At 34.3% G+C, this 20119-nt stretch overlaps 1 protein-coding gene across 1 annotated transcript in view; it reads left to right on the forward strand.

Moving 5' to 3' along the window:
• Positions 1-12102, forward strand: part of HFM1 (helicase for meiosis 1) — a 39370-nt gene extending 27268 nt beyond the window's left edge. Inside the window, 16 exon segments of the mRNA XM_086617555.1 lie at positions 1179-1264; positions 2173-2256; positions 3319-3476; positions 4192-4295; positions 5566-5721; positions 6224-6319; positions 6697-6815; positions 7680-7762; positions 7916-8016; positions 9819-9821; positions 10192-10305; positions 10730-10823; positions 11089-11104; positions 11106-11195; positions 11595-11752; positions 12036-12102. Coding sequence (XP_086473681.1) covers positions 1179-1264; positions 2173-2256; positions 3319-3476; positions 4192-4295; positions 5566-5721; positions 6224-6319; positions 6697-6815; positions 7680-7762; positions 7916-8016; positions 9819-9821; positions 10192-10305; positions 10730-10823; positions 11089-11104; positions 11106-11195; positions 11595-11752; positions 12036-12102 — 1529 coding nt within the window.
• The last annotated feature ends 8017 nt before the right edge of the window (positions 12103-20119 follow it).

Genomic DNA, 20119 nt, shown 5'->3' on the forward strand with positions numbered 1-20119 from the left:
CTCAGAAAAAGGCAAAAAGTCATATTTATATCTTGTATTTTCTTCATTGGTGGAAACTCTTCTGCCATTTTAGATATTATGACAAAAGAACTAGTCTTCAGATTCACATATGAAGAAACAAGGCAACAGCTCTCACTGAAGTAGCTGCAGAAGTAATAAGTGAGGGTCTTCAGTCTTCAGACTGTTCACAGAGCTTTTGCAAAGGAGGAGGAAGACGGTAGAAGATGCTTTCCCTAAGTCAGACCAAAAAGGTGTTCAAACATACATAAAAGAATGAAAGGTCTTTTGTTTCTCTAAATTATTAAATTATTGATTTGAAATTAGTCTTTTCTTATAAGATTCCTGTAACACCTTCCAAGAAGCAACCTAGGAGTCTCTTGAGAAGTTTCCCACTTAATTTTCAGATCTCTTTTACTGTTTCTACAGAACTACGTATGAAGAATCTACATAGTCATTCTGATTATTTGGTACTATCTCTTGTCTAAAATTATTGCAGTTACTGTAGTAGGCTGTAGTTCCAGGTAAGGGAAATGCCTTTTCATATGCTATAATGACTCTAAATCTCACTGGAAGTTTGAAAGACTTGGGAATCACAAAGAGGAATAAGATTGTATGTGGAATTCTTCGCCAGTCTGCTTTTGTGGCAGATATGCCATGGGAAAATTTTTTGCTAAATCTGCAGACTCCTAGAAGATTATAATATTTTTTGAGTGAATTTCATTATTAGCTTGCTCAAAAACATCGTGATCATTATGACTTTAACATAGTGAAATAATTTCTTGGATAGGAAAAAATTTGAGACACAGAATGGTGTGTGACATGCTTTTCTTCATCATATATATGGAGAGTATGTTTATTGACTCTTGTAGAAAGTGATCTAAAATCTGCTTTACTCTAGACAATGTAACTAAAAATTGTCCGTATTGAAATATTGAATGTTTTAATGTTTGATTTGTATTGCATTTCTTTTTCTCTTTACTAATAGATAAGTGAAATTAAATAATACTAAAATATTTAATCAACTGAAAAGAGATTTGGCTATTTGCTGGGCAAAAAGCTGGGAGAAACATACCATAAAATGATTTCTGCTTTGTTTTTACCTGCCATAATGCAGTGGTTGAGAATTATTTGAGATCAGTCATTGTCATTTAACAGTATAAAACTTCAATTTTGCACAGGTGTATCACTGTCAAACGCTATGGTAAATGCTGGACTGACATCATTTAAAAAAATAGAAGACATAAATGCAAGGGAACTTGAATTGGTAATTTATTATTTCATATGCAGATAAATATGATAAGGAAAATATTGAGTATTAATACTGTTACCAGTAAAAATGGTACGGTTAATATATATCTGCTGTATGATTATCAGCAAAATTGAGTGGTTTAAGTGGTTTATTCATTTATACTAGTGAATTAAAAAAAACCACGTGGCTACTGCTATTTTTGCTTGAAAGATGTGTATGATGTTTTGTTCTAGCAAATTTAATGTTGATGATTTCACTGATTTGCCTGGTTTTGGAAAGCAGTTGCTTAAATATGTAGAATTTCATCATTAACATGGTTTGAAACAAAGGACAATACACATTTCCCTTTTAGGAGTGTTAGAAAAAAATACAAAAGGGAATATGTATTTACAGTTTCTCTTAATGTATATTAATGATGAGAATCCTGAATTTCCATTATTGCTAGTTTTAGTTAAAGACAGCCATAGAATAAAATTTTTCTGAGTCATCTATAAAGCACTTCTTATTCTAGAGAAGTTAGATTTTTACTCTGAGACAAGTTCTTAATTGGGTTTTTCTGTTTTGGCTTTAGAAATTTGATTTCCTTTTTCTGCCTCCTTTTGCAGTTTTCCTGTCACTTGTTTTGATTAAAGCTAGGGTAACAGAAGAGTGATCTCACATAAAACCTGAGTAGCAAGGTTTTGAGGTCATTAGCTAGTTCATTGGCTGTTACCTGGACAGAAGCAGTAGCAACATGAAAAAGTATTGGCATTTTCTTTTGGTTATGTTGCTATGCTGGGCATCACTGACAGTAGAGGACCAGGGGTAATAAGAGCTTTTGTTGATGGCATAATAACTCTGGTGACTTTGATTCCTTGGATTTACATTTCTGATGGCATCTCTGATCAGCTGAATGTATCAGAAATGAAATTAAATCTTTGCAGATTTTAAACAGACATCCTCCTTTTGGAAACCAGATAAAAGAATCTGTTTTGCACCTTCCAAAATACGAACTTGACATTGAACAGGTAAATTATTTTCTATTTGTTTTCTGATTTTATGCTGGTGTTAAATGAAAGACCAGATACTGACTTCAAGAAATTTTGAGCCTTTGCTGATAGAAGATTACATAATATTTTGGCCTCCTTCCTCCTTAGCATGTATAGTCAAACTCTTAAGCATCAAAGGAGAGCCTTGGAACAGACATTCCCTGTAATATCTTGGCCTCTCTCTCTCTTGTTAATTGCATTTTATGTTATGCAATATGCACACCAAGTACATATGCACACCAAGTACATTCCACAGTCTAGCATTATATGTGAGTCTGAGAGATCTCTTCTATCTTGAATATAAATTAACTGTAGAGACAGAAAAACATCCATATAAAACTTACTGAAGAAGCATTAACTCATGTTTATTTTCTACGTCACACTTAGGAATATGAAGAAGCAGTAAATTATTACATTAATCTAGCTGGTGCCCTTACAAAGGAAGAGTGCCATTCCATGTGCAATCAGGAGCTTTTGAGGTGCTGATAAGCATTTTGTCTTTCAAGAGGTCACATAGCCACTCTACCTTTCTGAAATGCAACATTTGAAAAATTGCCTTAAATTATCTCATGCAGAGGAAGACACTTTTGAAGTTAAAAACTCAATAAATGTCTGAAATACTATTGTTATAATGATCAGTTCTATTGTAGTTTTTCATTTGCCATAATACCAGATGAGTATCTCTGAAGTTACTCTCAGAAGAAAGATTTAACAATTATAGAGGAACATTGGGATGCCAAAATATATCTAGTTTTCTTCTTGCATCTTTCTCCTTGCATTGAACAGAGGAGAATTTTTCAAGGACTTAATGTAGACCGTCTTTTCGTCTCAATATTTAACCAAATTGAGAATATTCAGCTATGGGTAAGTTAGTACTGTGTAATAGTGTCTCAGAACAACAAATAAAAATTGTACCACAAATTGAAATTGCTTGAATCAAGCTTTTGTGCTTGTATCAACAGTTAAAAATCTATGGAAAGGCATATATTTTATTTTGCATATTTTAGCAGTTATGTCTTTTTCTATATCATTTTTTCCTAGCTTCCAAAATACAGTGATACCTTAGCTGAAATCTTAGTAACCATCAAATTAACAAACTATGAACTGCTACAGACAAAGAGAACAGCGACAGACTTTCACTATGTTACATTGGTCATAGGAGATGCTGACAATCAAGTCATTTTCAATCAGAAAATTATGTATGTATGATATGGGGCTTTTGCCTCACATCTTTTAAGGGTGTTGCCTTTTAATCCTTTCTGTGACTTGCATTTTTTTGCAATACTTTCTACTGATGCCAAATAGTACAAAATTATTCTTTATCGTACAGTGTTTTCTAGTCACTGTTGTCATTTAAAATGCTACGAAAGATTAAAAACCCCAAAAACATACCAGTGTGCTTGTCAGTACAGAAAGTATGTGTAAATATCTGTACAACACCGATAGTATATTATGGAAGTCATAATTATTTCCACATAAATACAAATCAAGTAAAATACGTACTAAAAAGATAAATTCTCAAGTTGTTACTTGCTCTTATTAGCTATATTTCTTTAATTAGATCATATTGTCAAAATTCTTTTTCACTCAGAGATAGAATAAATTCTCCAGTTGGCTAAGATATGCTTGGAGCAAATCAGAAAAGAAAAACAAAATCTTTTCCAACTGTGTGATCTTCATGTGAGTTCTGGCTGAAGTCTGGCACTTTGGGCAGAACTAAAACTCATCTGTAGGATCCTGGCTCTCTTATGGCGATAAATCATGTATTATTGGAAGGTTATTCTTAAGCCACTTATCAAGCAAAATCCAAGAACTGAGACCAAATAAAGACTCTTTCACTTGGTTACAGATGCCGTAGTATACAGTCTTGTTTTTGTTCTCCATATCTAACAAAACTTTACTGATACATTGCAGGGATTCTGTGCTGCTGAAAACTGGAAATTGGATGAAGAAAATTGAAGTGAAAAGAGCTCTTAAATCAGAGGACATTAGTATAAATTTAATTAGTTCTGATTATGGTAGGTTGATTTGTATGCTTTTAATTTAAAAACAACTGCGTAAGAATTTTGAATAAATTATTAAAACACTTTATATCAAGCCAAAAATATAATAAAATGAACTAATCTGGAAACAAAATTCTATTACTTGTTTTTTACTGGGTTCAGTATTACCTAACAGTTCTAATTACATATCTGTTTCATTTACTAGCACATTAATGAACTGGGAAACATCAAAACCCTTACTGGGAGATAGTGTTTTGCTCAATTGATACAGATTAGGATATGCTTTTGCCCTTTGCTTTCAAGTTGAATTAACTTTCAGTAGGGATAACCCATCAGCTTTGAAATACAATTTAAAAATAGACTGGCTGTATTAAATTCTGTCGTCACGCCCCACCTGTAAAGACTGCTGTGTGCAAGATTAACTGAAGTATGTTGAGTGCTTCCATGATGAACATTGAATATTGAGACGATTACAATAATCAAGCCTGGAATAATCTATATTCCTATGGCTAAACCTGTGGCTCAGGAAAAAGAAGGGTTTTCTAAGCAGAGATGAAGAAAAAATTGTCCATTTATTGCTACTCGGCTATCTACACTTTGTACTGAGTTCAGTAAAACTCAATGCAAGAGTTAATTTCTCTGAAATTGATAACAGTGAAGACAGACTAAAACCAGGTCTTCTTAGTCTCTACTTATTTTAAAGTCTGCTTCTGTTTCAGAGTTGAAGGAAATCTCTCATTTTTTTAAAAGCCTGTCTGGTTTTCCAGCAATATTTGCCTAATAAAAGACAAAAATACTCTTTTTATAAATGGTGTCTCTCATAGTCTTATACGAATCCTGGTTTAATAAGAACTAGAACCATTATTAGCATTTAACTGCAAAAGTACTATTGACATACTCATTTCACACCTTTGTCAATACAGAGCTGCTGATACTCCTGTCACACAGACTGTAGTACAATTTTAAAGTTAAAATAACGTTGACAGTGCAAAGCCATAGATAAACATAGTTTTAAAACAATACAGAAAAATTCTCTTAAAGGGACTAGTTTTGTTACTCATCTAGTAACCATGTCTTTAATTCTGCAAATGTTTGGGGTTTTTAATCTCAATCATAAAGAATCCATTCATATAATAGTGTGCTTTTAATGGTACATTATCTTAACAAATTTCCATGATCTTTTAATAACATTTATACTTTCTTAAACTCTTTAGAAAACTGAAGGTAATCAATAGTTTAGAAACAGTTTATAGCAATTTTAAATATTTTTGCCTTTTTTCCAAAGTTGGCCTTGATATACAGCAAGAATATACTGTGTTTTACTTAACATCGAAAACAGTGGGAAGTAAAGTGGTGACAAATCAAAAACTGAAAGCTGAGTCTTCACTTGATGTGTGTTATGGCTCACCACAAAGTCTGCCAGCAGCAAAAGCAGATACAGGTAAACAGTCAGACCACAACATCTATCTAATACCAAAGTCAACAGAAAATTGAATTTTGCTTTCAGTATAGAGCTAGATCTTTATTTATCCGTACTATTTCTTTCTCAAGTATAATAAAAATACAATGCTGCTGCTTCTGCTTGTCCAGTACAACAGTGCAATTCTTTGATGAATTTAAAAGTAAGAAAAATCATGGGTGTCTGGCATCTAATATTACTGTTAGAATTTGGGAATGTGGGTAGTGCCTCTGTTTTTCAGTAGCATTGATTAATTTATTTCTAATTACATTGTTTGAGCAGCCCTGTGGGTAGTGCATCTGTTTTTCAGTAGCATTGATTAATTTCTTTCTAATTACATTGTTTGAGCAGCCCAAAGTTTTGTTGGAGGCAACAAAATTCTGGTGACTCAGATTACTTCTAGCCCATCTTTTACTGCATTAAGTACTCTCTGAACAATACATATTAAATACAAAATGAGCGTTTCTGTATTATATTTATCTAGGAGGCAGATCTAAACAAGAGATTACTTACAAGAAATATGGAAACAGAGAATGCAACCATCGCTGTAAAAATAAAGATGTGTGTGGACATGACTGCTGTGAGTCTCATTAAATCTCCTAATAATTACTTTTAGACAAATATAATTTAGAATATCTTCATTTATACCAATAGCTACATTAACAGAAGCAATGTAAGCAAGAGAGGCTGGCCTGAGTTGTTGCTATGATGCAGTCATAAAAGCAGTAATAAAAAGCTTTGTCAATAACATTTTTATAGGCCCTACAAAGATTAATATTTTTCAGAACATCTAGCATATGATTGTTACACTTTTATATAAATATGAGTGTGTTAAATCTTTTAGGATCTATTAATAGAAGATTGCAAGCTTAGTGGCAAACTTTCCATTGATATGGAAAGAGTTAGGATTTATTCCTTCTAAACTAAACTGAAGATTATTTTAATTCCTTTTCTCAGGTAAAATTGGAGTACTTCCAAAGTCTGAGATGAATGGAGATTCAAAGTTTTCTTTGTACCTAGCTGATTTAAGGAGCAGGAACTCAATTTCACCTGTGCCCCCAGTAAAACGGTTAAAGGTTTGTTTGAATGCAGTCAGCTATTGAATAGATTTATTTTAATCTGTTATGTATTTGTATATATTGTTTACAGAGAGAATTTTATAGCTAAATGTGAACATTCAAGATTGTCTTTTATGTGTGGAAGGCGAAAAGCAAAGAAGTACTAAGGTACCAAAGGTCCAGAAATCTTTGAGAGGTTCTACTAAACAGGAATGCTTTCAACGATCCATTTCTATACATGTACTCTTTGGTTTTACTTTTATAGCAGTTGATTGATAGTGGTGGGTGAGGTACAGAGACATCATTGGAAGGTACTGTACTGTGACTTGGTTTTTGCAAAACATGACCTGAATGAAAACAAACAGTGATATTTATCAGAGTAATGCTATTAAAAGATCTTTTTGCGTTGACAGGTAAATCCTCTTGTTTATAAGAAAACCAACCATGTTAGTTTTTAACCTCTGAAAGATTTCATGGCTTACACTTTATCCCTTTGAATGTACTACTAAACTAGTTATTTCTGCAGCAAGAATGGCATTTCAGATATTGGAGTGGTTTATTTCCTCCTCACAGTTTTCTTTTCTTGTTTGTTTGCAATAGAGAATGATTTAGTCTATAGCTAATACAGATAGAGAGTTAACGATAACCAGTCTGACTTTGCCAGTGTACTTGGATAACTCCACTAGAAGCATGTAATTCAAACCTTTTTACCTGATTACATTAGATAAGCAGACATCAGAAAGATTTTATATAAAAAAATGCTAAAAAAAAAAAAAATTATGCTAACTTGATACAGTAATAATGATGTCATTAAGATCCTTAAAAAACAGCAGTTTTCAGTATGTTTATATTTTATCAGTTAAAATAATCTGCTTTCTTTAGATGCAGATGTTAAATCAAGCTCAAAACGTGGATCTCAAACAATTTGTTTTTACACCTAAATCTTTGTTGCCAGCATTGCCAAGGTACTGATTAATACAAGTAGCAAAAATGAAATCTGTCTTATTTTAGACAGTATGCTAAGTTGTAACAACTAAAAATTGTTTTCTGGATAAAATTATTTTGCAACTTTCTGCATCTGTTTTACTGACATGTCACCCACTTTTTTTTTTTAATAGGTCTAGCAATAAACAGTCATCATCACCTTCAGTGGACCATGTAGTTAATAGCTTAGGAGTATCTCAGAAACAACTGCAATTCTGGAATGATGGAAAAAGTAGTAAGTTATTGCTAATGTTTGAAATTATGATTTTGACTGTTTTGATTTGAATATACTTGTGAACTCAAACTTGCTGAAATCACTAGAGCAACCAGTATGGCATTATAGAACACTGAATGTATAGGGAAACATAGTGGCCTTAATTGGCTTTCTTTCCGGTATTGGTAAGAATTTGTAATGTATATCTAATCATCTAAATGTACTTTCAAATAAAACAGTAATGACTAAATAAACATGTGAAGGTCCCAAATCTATAAGTACTTCCTGAAAGGTATGACTGTAATGTATTTCCACTGAAGCCACTTGTAATACAAGAGATATTTTTACCCTTATATCTATACATTTTCTTGTTTTCCCTTTCTGCTGGAAGAAGTTAGTGAAATAAGAGCTTTTGTTTGGTAGTTGACAAAACATGACTGTCTAGTAACTGAGTTCGTAACTAGTAAAATATCTCTATCTGGAAAAAAAATATGTCTTGTTTCTATTCTGCTGGAAAGGCCACAAACGTTTTCACATTTGGTGTTAAATGATCAGTCTTCAGTATCAGTATATAAATATGATGTTCTCTTCACTGCATGCCTTTTGCCATTGCATTTGGTGACAGTAGATTGATATCAATCAGGTTTTGTTTAATTTGGTGAATAAGTAGCAGCTCCAATGTTTAGGTCATACTCAGACATATAAGAAACACTGTGCTGAAATTAATTGAAACGTTTTTTAGTTCATGCTGGCCTAAGTGTTGGCAGCTATACTGCATAATTTCATTTTTACTTAATATTTTGACAATGGGATTGTAATCCTGTTCCTTTAAATTAATGCTTCATATTTTCCTGCCATACTAATTTACCTGCTATAGTTGTTATTTAGTCTTAAGATGGAAGACTGTTGTGTAGCCATATCATCAGTTGCTGGAGGCAACGTGGGCAGTTAGTGTATGTATGATTGTGTTAAAATAATAAAGTCATGGGAAGACAGATGGATATTCCAGTATAGCTATAGTCTATGCTCAAGAACATCTTGAGGCAAATCATACAGGATCAAGGGGATGTAGTAGATATTGCTGACTAAAAACCATCTCCATTGAATAGTAGCAGAAAAGGTAACCTTGGCTGTATTTATTGGGGTGGCTGCATTTAAAAAAATGCAGCAAAAATAGTTCTAATGAAGTAAGGCATCAGTTCACATTATTTTGATAGGGTTAACTGCATCTGTAATACAATATCTTTCCATTCCATATAAAAAAAAATGTAGGTAATTAAGAATATACTGTGAAATTGTAGTAACCTAAACCTACAATTTATTTAAAGTCGGGGGGTGGATGTGCAATAATGCACTGTGCTACTGCACATCCAGAATTACTATAGCAGCACCTTCCTGGTGTTGCCAGTGTCTGTGGAACAGGTGTTTTGATTTGAGCCTGTCCTGCTCCCCCTCTGTTGAAAGGGAGACCTGGATCAGGGTTTCTTAGGCATATTTGGGCTGTGACTGGAATGAAGATTCCATATTTGGCTGGAATGAAGATTCCAGCACTGTCTGATGCTGGAGGGTGGTATGGCAGAAGAGAGGTGAAAAAAAATTAGCAGAGAGAATTGGATTGGTGATGAAAAGAGAGAAAGAATACAACAAACAAAAGGGAAAAAGAGTAAGAGAGGAAACAGGAAAGTCATCTTTGCACCAGAAAGAAGTATTTTCAAACATTAACTGTCACATTTTAATTCAGAATTTGAACAACAATGCTTGAAAATGTGTTTGTCATGGCCAACTCTTAGGCATTAGATGTACGGGAGGAAGACAGCATTCAGAGTGTTGTGAAAAACTGTGGAGAGAAGAAAGGACTGAATTAAAAGTACTAAATTTGGAATCAAACAATGCTGCTGACAAAGGAGAAGAATGAAATTGCAGTGATTTTTATAATGCCTGTTTTCAGAATCTACACTGAGGATAACTTTTCTCAGAATAACACTGAGGAAAAAGTGCATACGTGACAATCGTCCTTTCAATAGATTGAACAACTGGTCGTAAAGCATAGAACAATTTTTGTTGTACTTGTCCATTACAAAGGTATTACAGCTTTCTCTTGGAAACACTGTTTGAGTGAGAAGAGCCAAGAGACAATGGCATAAAAAAAACACGTTAAAAATCTTCAATGCATGACTTGACTGATACAGATAAAAGCAGATCTTGTTTTTTCAGATGCTTTGGATGCGGACTTTGAACGGAAAGATGATGTTTGGGATGATATTGATGATGAGAAATTAGTATTTGCTAGCAACTTCGCCAGTAGAGAACTAGGTAAGGTTATTTTAACAAAGTCTCGTTTCCTACGCACAAAATATTTTACAAGCTATTATTTGAGAATAATTTATTATAGCATATGATTATTAGAACTACCTGAAATTTTTTTGTTGATTTGACCACCAGAATTAGTACTCTACCTTGAACGTCACCTATATTGAAGCAAATGTAATATGGAAGACAGAGTTGAGAAAGTCATAATTAAAAAAAATTGTTGGATGGTCTGCAACTGCGTATTTGTTAATTTATCTGACTGCCTATCTCTGCTTATCTTTACATTACCCCAAAACCCACAGAAGAAATATTTCAAGTGTTAAGATATTTGAATAATTTTCAAACTATTATTTATCATAATGTAAATATTTACAAAAGGTTTCAGCTGTTTCGTGACTCGGTTTTTAAAACTTTCATTCTTATATGGAACATGGAAATATCTGCTTTCAAATTCCAGATCAGTGTGAACCACTTTGCCAGTATACAAGAAGCAAAGCCACAAATGACATGTCGAAAGAGTAAGCATTATATAATTTATTACAGTTTTGCTCAGTTAAAAATATTGTCTGTATTTCACATGTATCTGTATAATTAAATGTGTGGAAGGTTGTTTGCTCACAAAAGTGAGTAAAATTTCAACTCTTAAAAGGTATGCATTGTTGAATTATTTGATTTTTTTTTTAATTTAAGTGTGGAGGGAAATAAATAGAAAATCCTAAGCTGAAAAGTAAATTATTTTGCACTTCTGTAAAATACTTAAATTATTCAACTTGATATTTTCAGTTCATGCACATTACAAGGATAAATCCAATATTCAGAACTCAGTTGTTTCTGTGGTTAATAGCACATCAAAAGTGAATTTACCTGTACAGAGTGAAAATATAAATATGGTGAGTAAAAATATGTCGATAACAGAATTTCTTATGATTAGAGTATTTAATGTGTAAATATATTACTATATCTGACTTATGAAACAGTTTGGACATAATGAATTTCTGAACCTTTCTGTGTTGTCCAAACACACGTGCATCCTGTGTTCAGTGTGATATTCATGATACAAAGAAATAGGACTTGAATTTACTTTATATAGCATGACTTCAAAACTATTTACTCAATTTGATTGTGATTCTGCAAGTCATCCGGTATATGATTATATTTATCATGTGCTTGGTCCTTGTCAAATACCATAATATCAATATAAATATCTGTACTATATGCTACAACAATCTGGCAGTTCCTCTTTTGTTAGCTATTTTAACCATATACACTTTTTAACATTTACATTGCAGTTCAGTTTTCAAGAAAAAATGCATTCAAATCCTTCACAAGAGCTGAAAAATGTACAGTGTTCTTCGATCTCAAAAATAATCTCCGACTCTTCTAAATTCACTATGAAAGAGGATTTTTTTATTTTCACAAACGAACAGGAAAAAGTAGTGGATTCCAGGTAATAAAAAGTTGTGTGTGTTTTTCTGTTGCCTCAGCATTACAGTGCTTAGTCCTTCATGGAACACAGATCTCTAGGTGATGTGTTAATTTATAACATTAATTTCGTAAAGACTAATTTTCCACATAATAGCAGCAATTAACTTTCTAAGAAAAGGAAAATACTTTAAAGTTATCTTGCTTGTCTTGGTATCTCTTGATTATACTTTGTATAGTGTTCCTGACTTCATAGGTTTTGATGTACTGTACCTAATTTAATTTTTTGTTTGCTTAATCTTCATTAGATATCTTCTTGATGATGAAACCAATGATGTCAAGCCCTTTCTTGGAATATTTGATGGCATTTTGTAAAACATATAAACAAAAAACATTTTAAGTGCTGCGGAAAAAAGTTAGCCATTTTTAGAGTGAAACCTTCAAATCCAGTTAAGAGAATTTGATTTCTGTTACATACGTATTTACCAATAGCTGGATTGCAGCATAGAGTAGACAATAACAAAATTGATGTCTAATTTATGGAATTATAGGTATCTTATTTTGAAAAGTAGTTAAATATTTGTTTGTTGGCCTTGCTGTTTTCAGGATCACAAAGAAAAACATTGGAATGTGTCAAAGGAGAATAGTTCTCAAACTGAGGGTGCTTTTATAGATAAAGTAAAAATCACATAAGGGAAAGTAAGCTGTTTGTTACATGCCCTGCTCACATGTACTCTTTAAATGAATGAATGACTCTTTCCTTGGAAATTTCTTAATGCTTTTTCATTTTGTCTTTCAGTTTCTGTAATGTTGAATTATTCTTAGCACTGATTCTGTAAAATAATTAGATTTACAAGTAAAAGTAATAGAATGGTAAATTATTATAGACTATATTCCTTTTGACAGTGCTATCAACTCGTTAATAAAGTGCAACTTCCTTCAAGCAAATGTGTTTCCAGACTCTCAACAAACCAGTTGTAAAACGTCTATAATCCCTATTCTAAAGTTGTGTTTGGCTGTTCACTTTGACAGTCAAGGTCATAAAATGGACATTTATGCATCCTAGCACAGATTTAGGCAACCAAACATTGGATTTGGATATCTTCTTGTAGCTCTAGTGTTTGAACAGTAGACCCTTGCAAGCTCAATAGTTAGAAATACCTGATGTTGCTTAAAATCCAAGGGAATGTTAATTTTCACTGTTCATTATTCAAAATGTATGAAATTAAAATGTTAAAATCACACATGGAACCCTAGCTGTCTGTTCTTGCAACATTGTAGTGCAATCAAATGCAACCATGTTTTGCTGTGCTACCCGGTTGTATTTTCCTCTGCTAAAAACATTTTACTTGATTCCAGTGTTTCCTTACACTTTTGACTTACTTTCTGGTTTAACTCTTCTTCATATCAAAGAATTGCCTAGCACAAGCAGCCTCAACACTCACCACCCAATATGTTTTTGACTGTGCAATTCCAGCAGGCCCAAGCTTAACTAATTTTGCTGTACCTCAGATATTTAATTGCACCTGGAAGTTAGTAGTATGTCAGATTTCTTTTGTCTCTTTTTTTTAATTAAACTTCCAAACTGAGGTAACTCAGAATTACTATATTACTGCTATGTTTAGCCCAGCAGTTGTAGTCACCTCTTCAGTTCTATGTGAGGGTGACATTTAAGAATGCAGAGGGCCAAATGTAATTTAGGTGCCCCAGAGAATCTTCCCTCAGCTCCATCTATCATGCCAGAAGAGCAGGAGTCTCCCACATGGAGATGTTCCAGGGTCCTCTAGGATATCTAAAATAGTACTTGATGCTGATGTTTAAGCACTTGACTCTCTCCCTGCTGCTTGAAATACACAAATTTTTTTTCCAATTTATAGTTCATATTTACATAGTATCCTTTAATTGCCTTTGTATCCTGTCTTTCCCTGGGGTTTTAGCTTGCAACAACTAATTGAGCTGTTCCACAGTTTCTTCAAGTTTGACAAAAGCTTTTACATAGCAATACAAAGCTGAGCTTCAAACATGGAAAACAGGAGAGGAAGGAAATAATAAGATCTTGTGATGATATCACTTATATAATTTATATAATCTTGTGATTATACAACTTGCAACTTTCCAAAACCTCATTCATCTGCTTGTTGCTCAGGCTTCACCTGCAAACTGGGGGTGCTTCTGATGGCAGGTACTTCACTTTTTCCTGCTTGTCTCCATGAAGCTCCTAAAGGTTCTGAACTGTGAGGTAGTGACTGTAGTGGAAGTTGATTGTGTTTAGGTCTATAAAAGTGTATAAGGTATGCTTCTATTTATTTCCGTGCACTAAAGAAGCATCTGTTTGAGTTGTTTTTTAGCCCCATTTCTACATGGAAGGTGTATTTCCATTTTTCTGTGAAATATTTTTGTAGTTTATGTAATGTCTAGAAAGTAATTGCCATTATTGCTGGCTTTGCTTCATTTTTTTTGTATAGTCTAAATAGAACCACTTGGTTTTAGTGAGTTTATACGAGTAGGATTATATTTAGACTATTACTTCAAAGAAAATTATCCTTGCATGCAGGTATTTTACTTTCTGCTTAGTTTTCCCCAGTGCAGGAGTTCAGTAGTTATTACTGGGTTTCTTCAAGATTCACGCTGATTAATTTTCTGATACTGTAATCAAATTTTTTCCTCTTGATTTTTAAATGGCTTTAATTTCCAATTTGATTCATAGTCAGGATGCTTCATAACAAATGCATTTCAGTACTTTCAAAACTGCTCAGAGTATTTTGTAGGTGGTTTATAAGATCGTTTCCTGTCTCTCTCTTTCACAAGAAATCAGCATCCTGTATCATCCTTGGAAAATTACAAAATTGTGCTATTGCTGCTGACAGCATTTCACAGATTTCAGAATATAAACCTTTCAATACTGCAATGTCTTTACAGTAATATTGAACCTCTGGTGCAGAAACATTTTTCTAGAGATAAATGCTTTATTTAGCATTGTTGTTTTGCTTCATTATTCATATTAGCTCAATGGCTCTTTAAAGTCTAAATCACTTTCAGAAAGCCCATTTGGAAGTACTTATATGCTGAAGTGTTCTCTATCTCAGAAGGAATGACTTTTCATATGGTAACATTTGTTATTGTTCCATTTTTCAAACCATAATAATGAAAGATCAAAAGTGATAACCATAGTAGGTCTCTCTGGCAATAATTAATTGCAGATACATAGCGACCATACTTCAAAACAAATACAGGCAGAAAGAGCAAATTGACTGCAGAATTAGGAAAAAAAATTGTCAAATCTGATTTTTTTTTTTTTTACATTGAAGTTCCAAACTGAGGTAACTCTGAATTACTATACTACTGCTATGTTTAGTCCAGCAGTCCTAGTCACCTCCTAGTTCCGTGTAATGGTAAGATTTAAGAATGCAGCATTTACCTCCTGCTCATCACCATCTTCTGATTTTCATGGAAATCGGATGGCTCCCAGGCAGGAACAGTGGTGTCTCTCCACAGATGCTTTATATGAATTACCAGGGGACCTAAATCCCAGGTCACGCCACAAAAGGTAAGTATAGACATAGCTGCGAAGAGCTGTAATATTAGTCATTTAACTCAATCACCTTAGGTGATAAACCTAGTTTACCTGGGCTCCCTGTGTAGTCACTAGAAAGAGGCAAACACTGTCAGAAGATGATTCAGATTGTAAGTGGGCTGAATTGCTCTCGGGTGGAACTCACCAAATCACCCGTGATGAAAGTAACCACATAGAGTTAGCATGGAGAAGCTGGTGTGCTGTAAATTCACAGTCAGTCTCACTGAATATTGCCTTTCTTGTTCACATGAATTGCCTGAGTTATTTTATCCACATAAGGATCCAGCTTTTCTAAGTTGAATAGTCTTAGTTTGTACAGCAAAAGATGGCTGTGCTCCACTAATGTTGCTGCATGAAGCTTCCTTTCAGCTGCTGTCCAGATGATAAAACAGACTAATTAAATTCAACAAGATAATGTCAGACAATTTCACTAAGCTACTACCAATAGAAAAAATACAGACTAAAATACATAAAAACAGGTAAAGCCTGAAAGAATCCTTGTTTTTAATTCTGCACGGAGTTGCAACACTAAATGAGTGGCTTGAGTTTAAATCAGTGGGATTGTATAATTCATTCTTTGGAGATACAGCAGAATGCCACAGACTTTAGTCTGGGGATGATTCTGTAAAATTTACATTATAAAAATACCATTTCCCATAATGGAGTAGTGAAAGAAAATTCAATGTGACAAGAAGTCGGATTTTACTATTTTACTTGTCTGATTCTCCATAATAAAATACATGCTCATACCTGCTTTTAATTTAACTTCAACTTCCTTATATGCTTCCTTGTCCTATCACATATATTGGTTTCAAAATATAAACTGAGGTCAACCATATCTGTGTCTGAAGAAAATCCAATATGCACTTAAATACTATGATCTTCAAAAATTGTTAGCAGAAAAATAAGTCTAGTGTTTAAACATGTTGCCAGACACGTTTGAGTATAAGGTATGTTCGTAGCACATAGAATACTGTAAAAGTATTGTGACATCATTTTAATTGTATATATGTCTCATGATCATTTTAATTATGTAGACTTTATTCATGTATTTGGAGACTTTAATGGCTTAAACATTACAGTAATTGTTAAAACAATAACGGCAGTTGCGACAAGTCAGACTCTTGTTATTTGGGTGGTTTTTTACTTAGATATACCTTCACAGAATAGTTACGTGAGGTATAAAAGTTAGTGTTCTTAAGGGCCATCAGCATAAGGATAGAGTGAACAGAAGGCACTGTATGAAACCAATATGCACCTGAAAAATAGTTAAAAATCAGTCATTTGTAGAGCACGAATGATACCTAAGGTATCATTATGACAGAATCAGTGGTATCTCTTCTAAAAGAAAGGGTATCTTACATTCCCTCTTTGTCACCCCTTCTGCTTTTTATGTTAAAGCAAGAGAGCAGTATCATGTCAATTGTTTTACTGACAGAATCTTTAGATGATCTCAATGAAATGAGATCCATGAATGCCTGGGTTTCTTCTAGCTCCTTTGCTTAACAAGGAAATAGAAGAGGATGTACTAGTCAGGGTAAAATCCACTTCCTACAGAGGACTAATGACACATTGAATTTATTGAAGGCTTACATGGGAGTAAACGGAGGCATATACACTGCGCTAACAGTTTGCAGTGATGAAGTTCAACTTGACTAAAAAAATCAGGTAGAAAAAGGGCAGTGGTTTATTGGCTGCCACTGTTCAGCTGAGTTAAGGGCAACCCCACCTGAACCATATTTCTGTATTTGTTCTTTAAACCTGTAGGAGATAGTTGTATCTGTCCAAGCCCTCGCTTTTCTTCCAGTGTTGCAGCTTGGTTTCCATGTGCTCTCAACAGGTATTTCAGGTGGAGTGGGCTGGGGTAAGGACTGCATGCTCCTAAGTGGCCTTGCAGCCCTGTTGTCTCCTGCCTTTCTCTAGGCGGTGCTGATCACTGTTGCTCTTGCCTGTGGCTGTGAAGTGACTGGAAAAGCTGTGCTACTGTTAACTTGCAGTCCTGCACTGCATGTCCTGTGCTTAAAAAGAGGTCCACTCCAGACAGTTTATACCTGTTAGACAGAGCTGTTTCCCAGTTCGCTTTAGTATGCTGCCTACCACACTAAAACACTACACTTTCATTCTGGTCTTGTGGGATGTGCTTTGAGTGTTCCTGAGTCTGTCCACCTGTGTTTTTTAAATTGATTGTTTCCATGTGCTAGGACTTAAGGGGCACGTCTGATTGGTGTGTGAAAATGTTACACATTTTGCAGAAATGCAGTAGGTTATATTGGATGGACATACTTTGTATAAAGAACATATATGTTCTTTCAAATATAACAAAAGTGCAATACAATAGCAAGGAATTTCTTCCTATATTTAAGATATACTACGTGGAGCTAGCATGTAACGATGATACAGGCTATCCTTTCGATTGATGATGCATGGCAATTTCTACATGTTGATAGCTGAGCGTAGGGAAAAATGCAAAGTATTTTGTTTTGAAGGCTGTAAGGGTATTTTGTTTATATAAATGAAACAATGTTTCTTTTGTAACTGTGAAACTTCCTATTAAAGGATGCATATAACTTTCAAAATAAGAAGATGCTTGTAACTGTAAAAGGCTATGATATATTTGCTGTTCCCCCACCCATTTAGAGGCAAAACCTATTTATGAGGCTTTATTAAGTGCAAATAATTCCCATGGCTTCAGCACAGAAGAAACAGCTGCAGAATATAGTCTGATTTGCATATAAATGACATGATTTCTGCTCAGAAAAGAATATTGAAAAAATATGTATTTCTACAGTGAAAACCTGGTAGGCACACATATTAAGGTCAGCTTGTGTAACTTTTTGTTTAAGCTGCTGCATGTTGATACCTGATCACATTACCAGCTAGATCCAGGCTCTCTATCAGTTGTACCCCTATGAAATTGTGAATTTCTTCTTTTGAGCTAATTAAGCTATCACTTGTAGAAATAGATTCAAAAGCATTTATCTAAACAGTTTATGCATTTAAAAGTGCTCAGAATATTTATCAATACAAGTGGACAACTCTAAATTTGGCACTTTATCTTCAGTACCGTGAATTTGTGATGCAAGGGAATTTCTGTTGTTTGGGAAAGACAAAAAAAGTCCTGCTAACTTGCTCTAGTCACTTCAATAAATGGTAGGATATAATTAAAGCTGACACACAGACATTACTTTTACTGTCCCAAATAGTTTCCTCAGGCTAGCTTTTCTATTAAACATAAGTTCATGCTTCTAAAATTTCTGCCTGACAAAGACCACCGCTTGGTCAAACAAAAAAACCCCAAGTATTTCAAAGCTAAAGCTATATATGCCACTTTATCCCAGTTGTTCCAGCTCACTGCACAAATTCTCTAAAATATGATGTTTATTTCAGTAGAAGTATAACTCTAGATGATTTTAATAATGAACTGTCTTCAACATAGTAGACATCTAATTGCTGAACTCAGATGTTACACTACTCAGCATGGCTTTGGCACCAATACTCATACAGAGCTGAGGCACCACCAAAACCAAGTTCTGCGGAAGAGACCCCTACTACACCTAGACAAGCTGGCAGAGCTCCCCCACATCCTTGAGGAATACCCTTGGGAAGTCAGCTAGTGAACTACCTAGAGAGAAAGCGAACACAGGGTTCCACTCAACTAGCCACTTCCCGCCTGAAAGGCTGCGACTGTGACTTTGCAATGGAGTGTTCATTTACTGACAGGCTTCTGCTGCTTCTTAGATACGTCCTAACATAAAAGAAAGATGTTGGAGACCCAGGGAGTAACAGGTTTGCCAAACCTTGTTTTTCAAATCCCTGCTTGGCAAAGGCCTTACTCAGCTGAATGCCACTGCCTGAAGCAATAGCTTGCCTACTCAGAGAGATTCATTGGCCACAGTGAATTGTCATTAGTCTGAATGCCTCTTGGAGAGGCTTGATACTGTTTAGTAAAGAAAAAGTGAAAGTAGTGCAGTCTAGAAAGTTGGATGTGCAGGTCAGAACTTCCATTTTAGTAATTCCTTTCAGTTTATAAAGGCTATTAATTTATTGAATGAAAATGAGGCAGTAGAGTTCATTACTAGGATTCTGATTTTTTTTTTTTTTCTGGTTGTGGTGTAATGTTTTAGCTGTTGTAGTCCAGACTTGTTAGGTTACTGGGTGCAGGAAATAAACTTTTATCCCAGGGCTCCATTCTTGTGTCTTTCATGTTATGCCTAGAGGAGGTTTTTCTGTCTAGCTGGAAATTTCTACTCAAAGAATAGTTACCCAGCAGCTGGATCATTAACATTTTCAGTATCTCCTCCATTAATAAAGATTTTAGGCTCTGAGTTCAATTGAGTGGTTTCTAAAAATTGTTCTAATAGATGTAAAAGCAGCATTCACCAAAGCATCAGCACATTATCAAATAATTGTATTTCAAAAGTATGGCAGTAGAAGTGATTCTAAGAATGTGTAGGCCACAAAATAGATCTGCTCATCTCGTGAAATATCAGAGATGCATTTCAGAGACTGGAGGCTTGCTTAGTGGGGAAAACAACCTGTATTAAGAAGATAAGAGGTACAAGTGGATCTTTCTCCCCCCCTCTCTCTTGGGTGTGATAGCTTAGACGCATTCTTAGCTCCTGGAACAGATTTACTGAAGTGACAATGCATACTAAGGATGACAGTAATAAAATGGGCAGTGTGTTCTGCAAGAAAATAAAGTTGGCAGCTTGGAATGGTGGAAAACAGCTTTGGATAAGCATGTGGTTCAACAGAAATTAGTCTCTGTCCATAGACTTTATAACAGCCAATCAGAACTGCTCTTTCAGTTCAAGCAGT

Source organism: Tauraco erythrolophus, chromosome 10, assembly GCF_009769465.1.
Source record: "Tauraco erythrolophus isolate bTauEry1 chromosome 10, bTauEry1.pri, whole genome shotgun sequence".
Taxonomy (NCBI): domain Eukaryota; kingdom Metazoa; phylum Chordata; class Aves; order Musophagiformes; family Musophagidae; genus Tauraco; species Tauraco erythrolophus.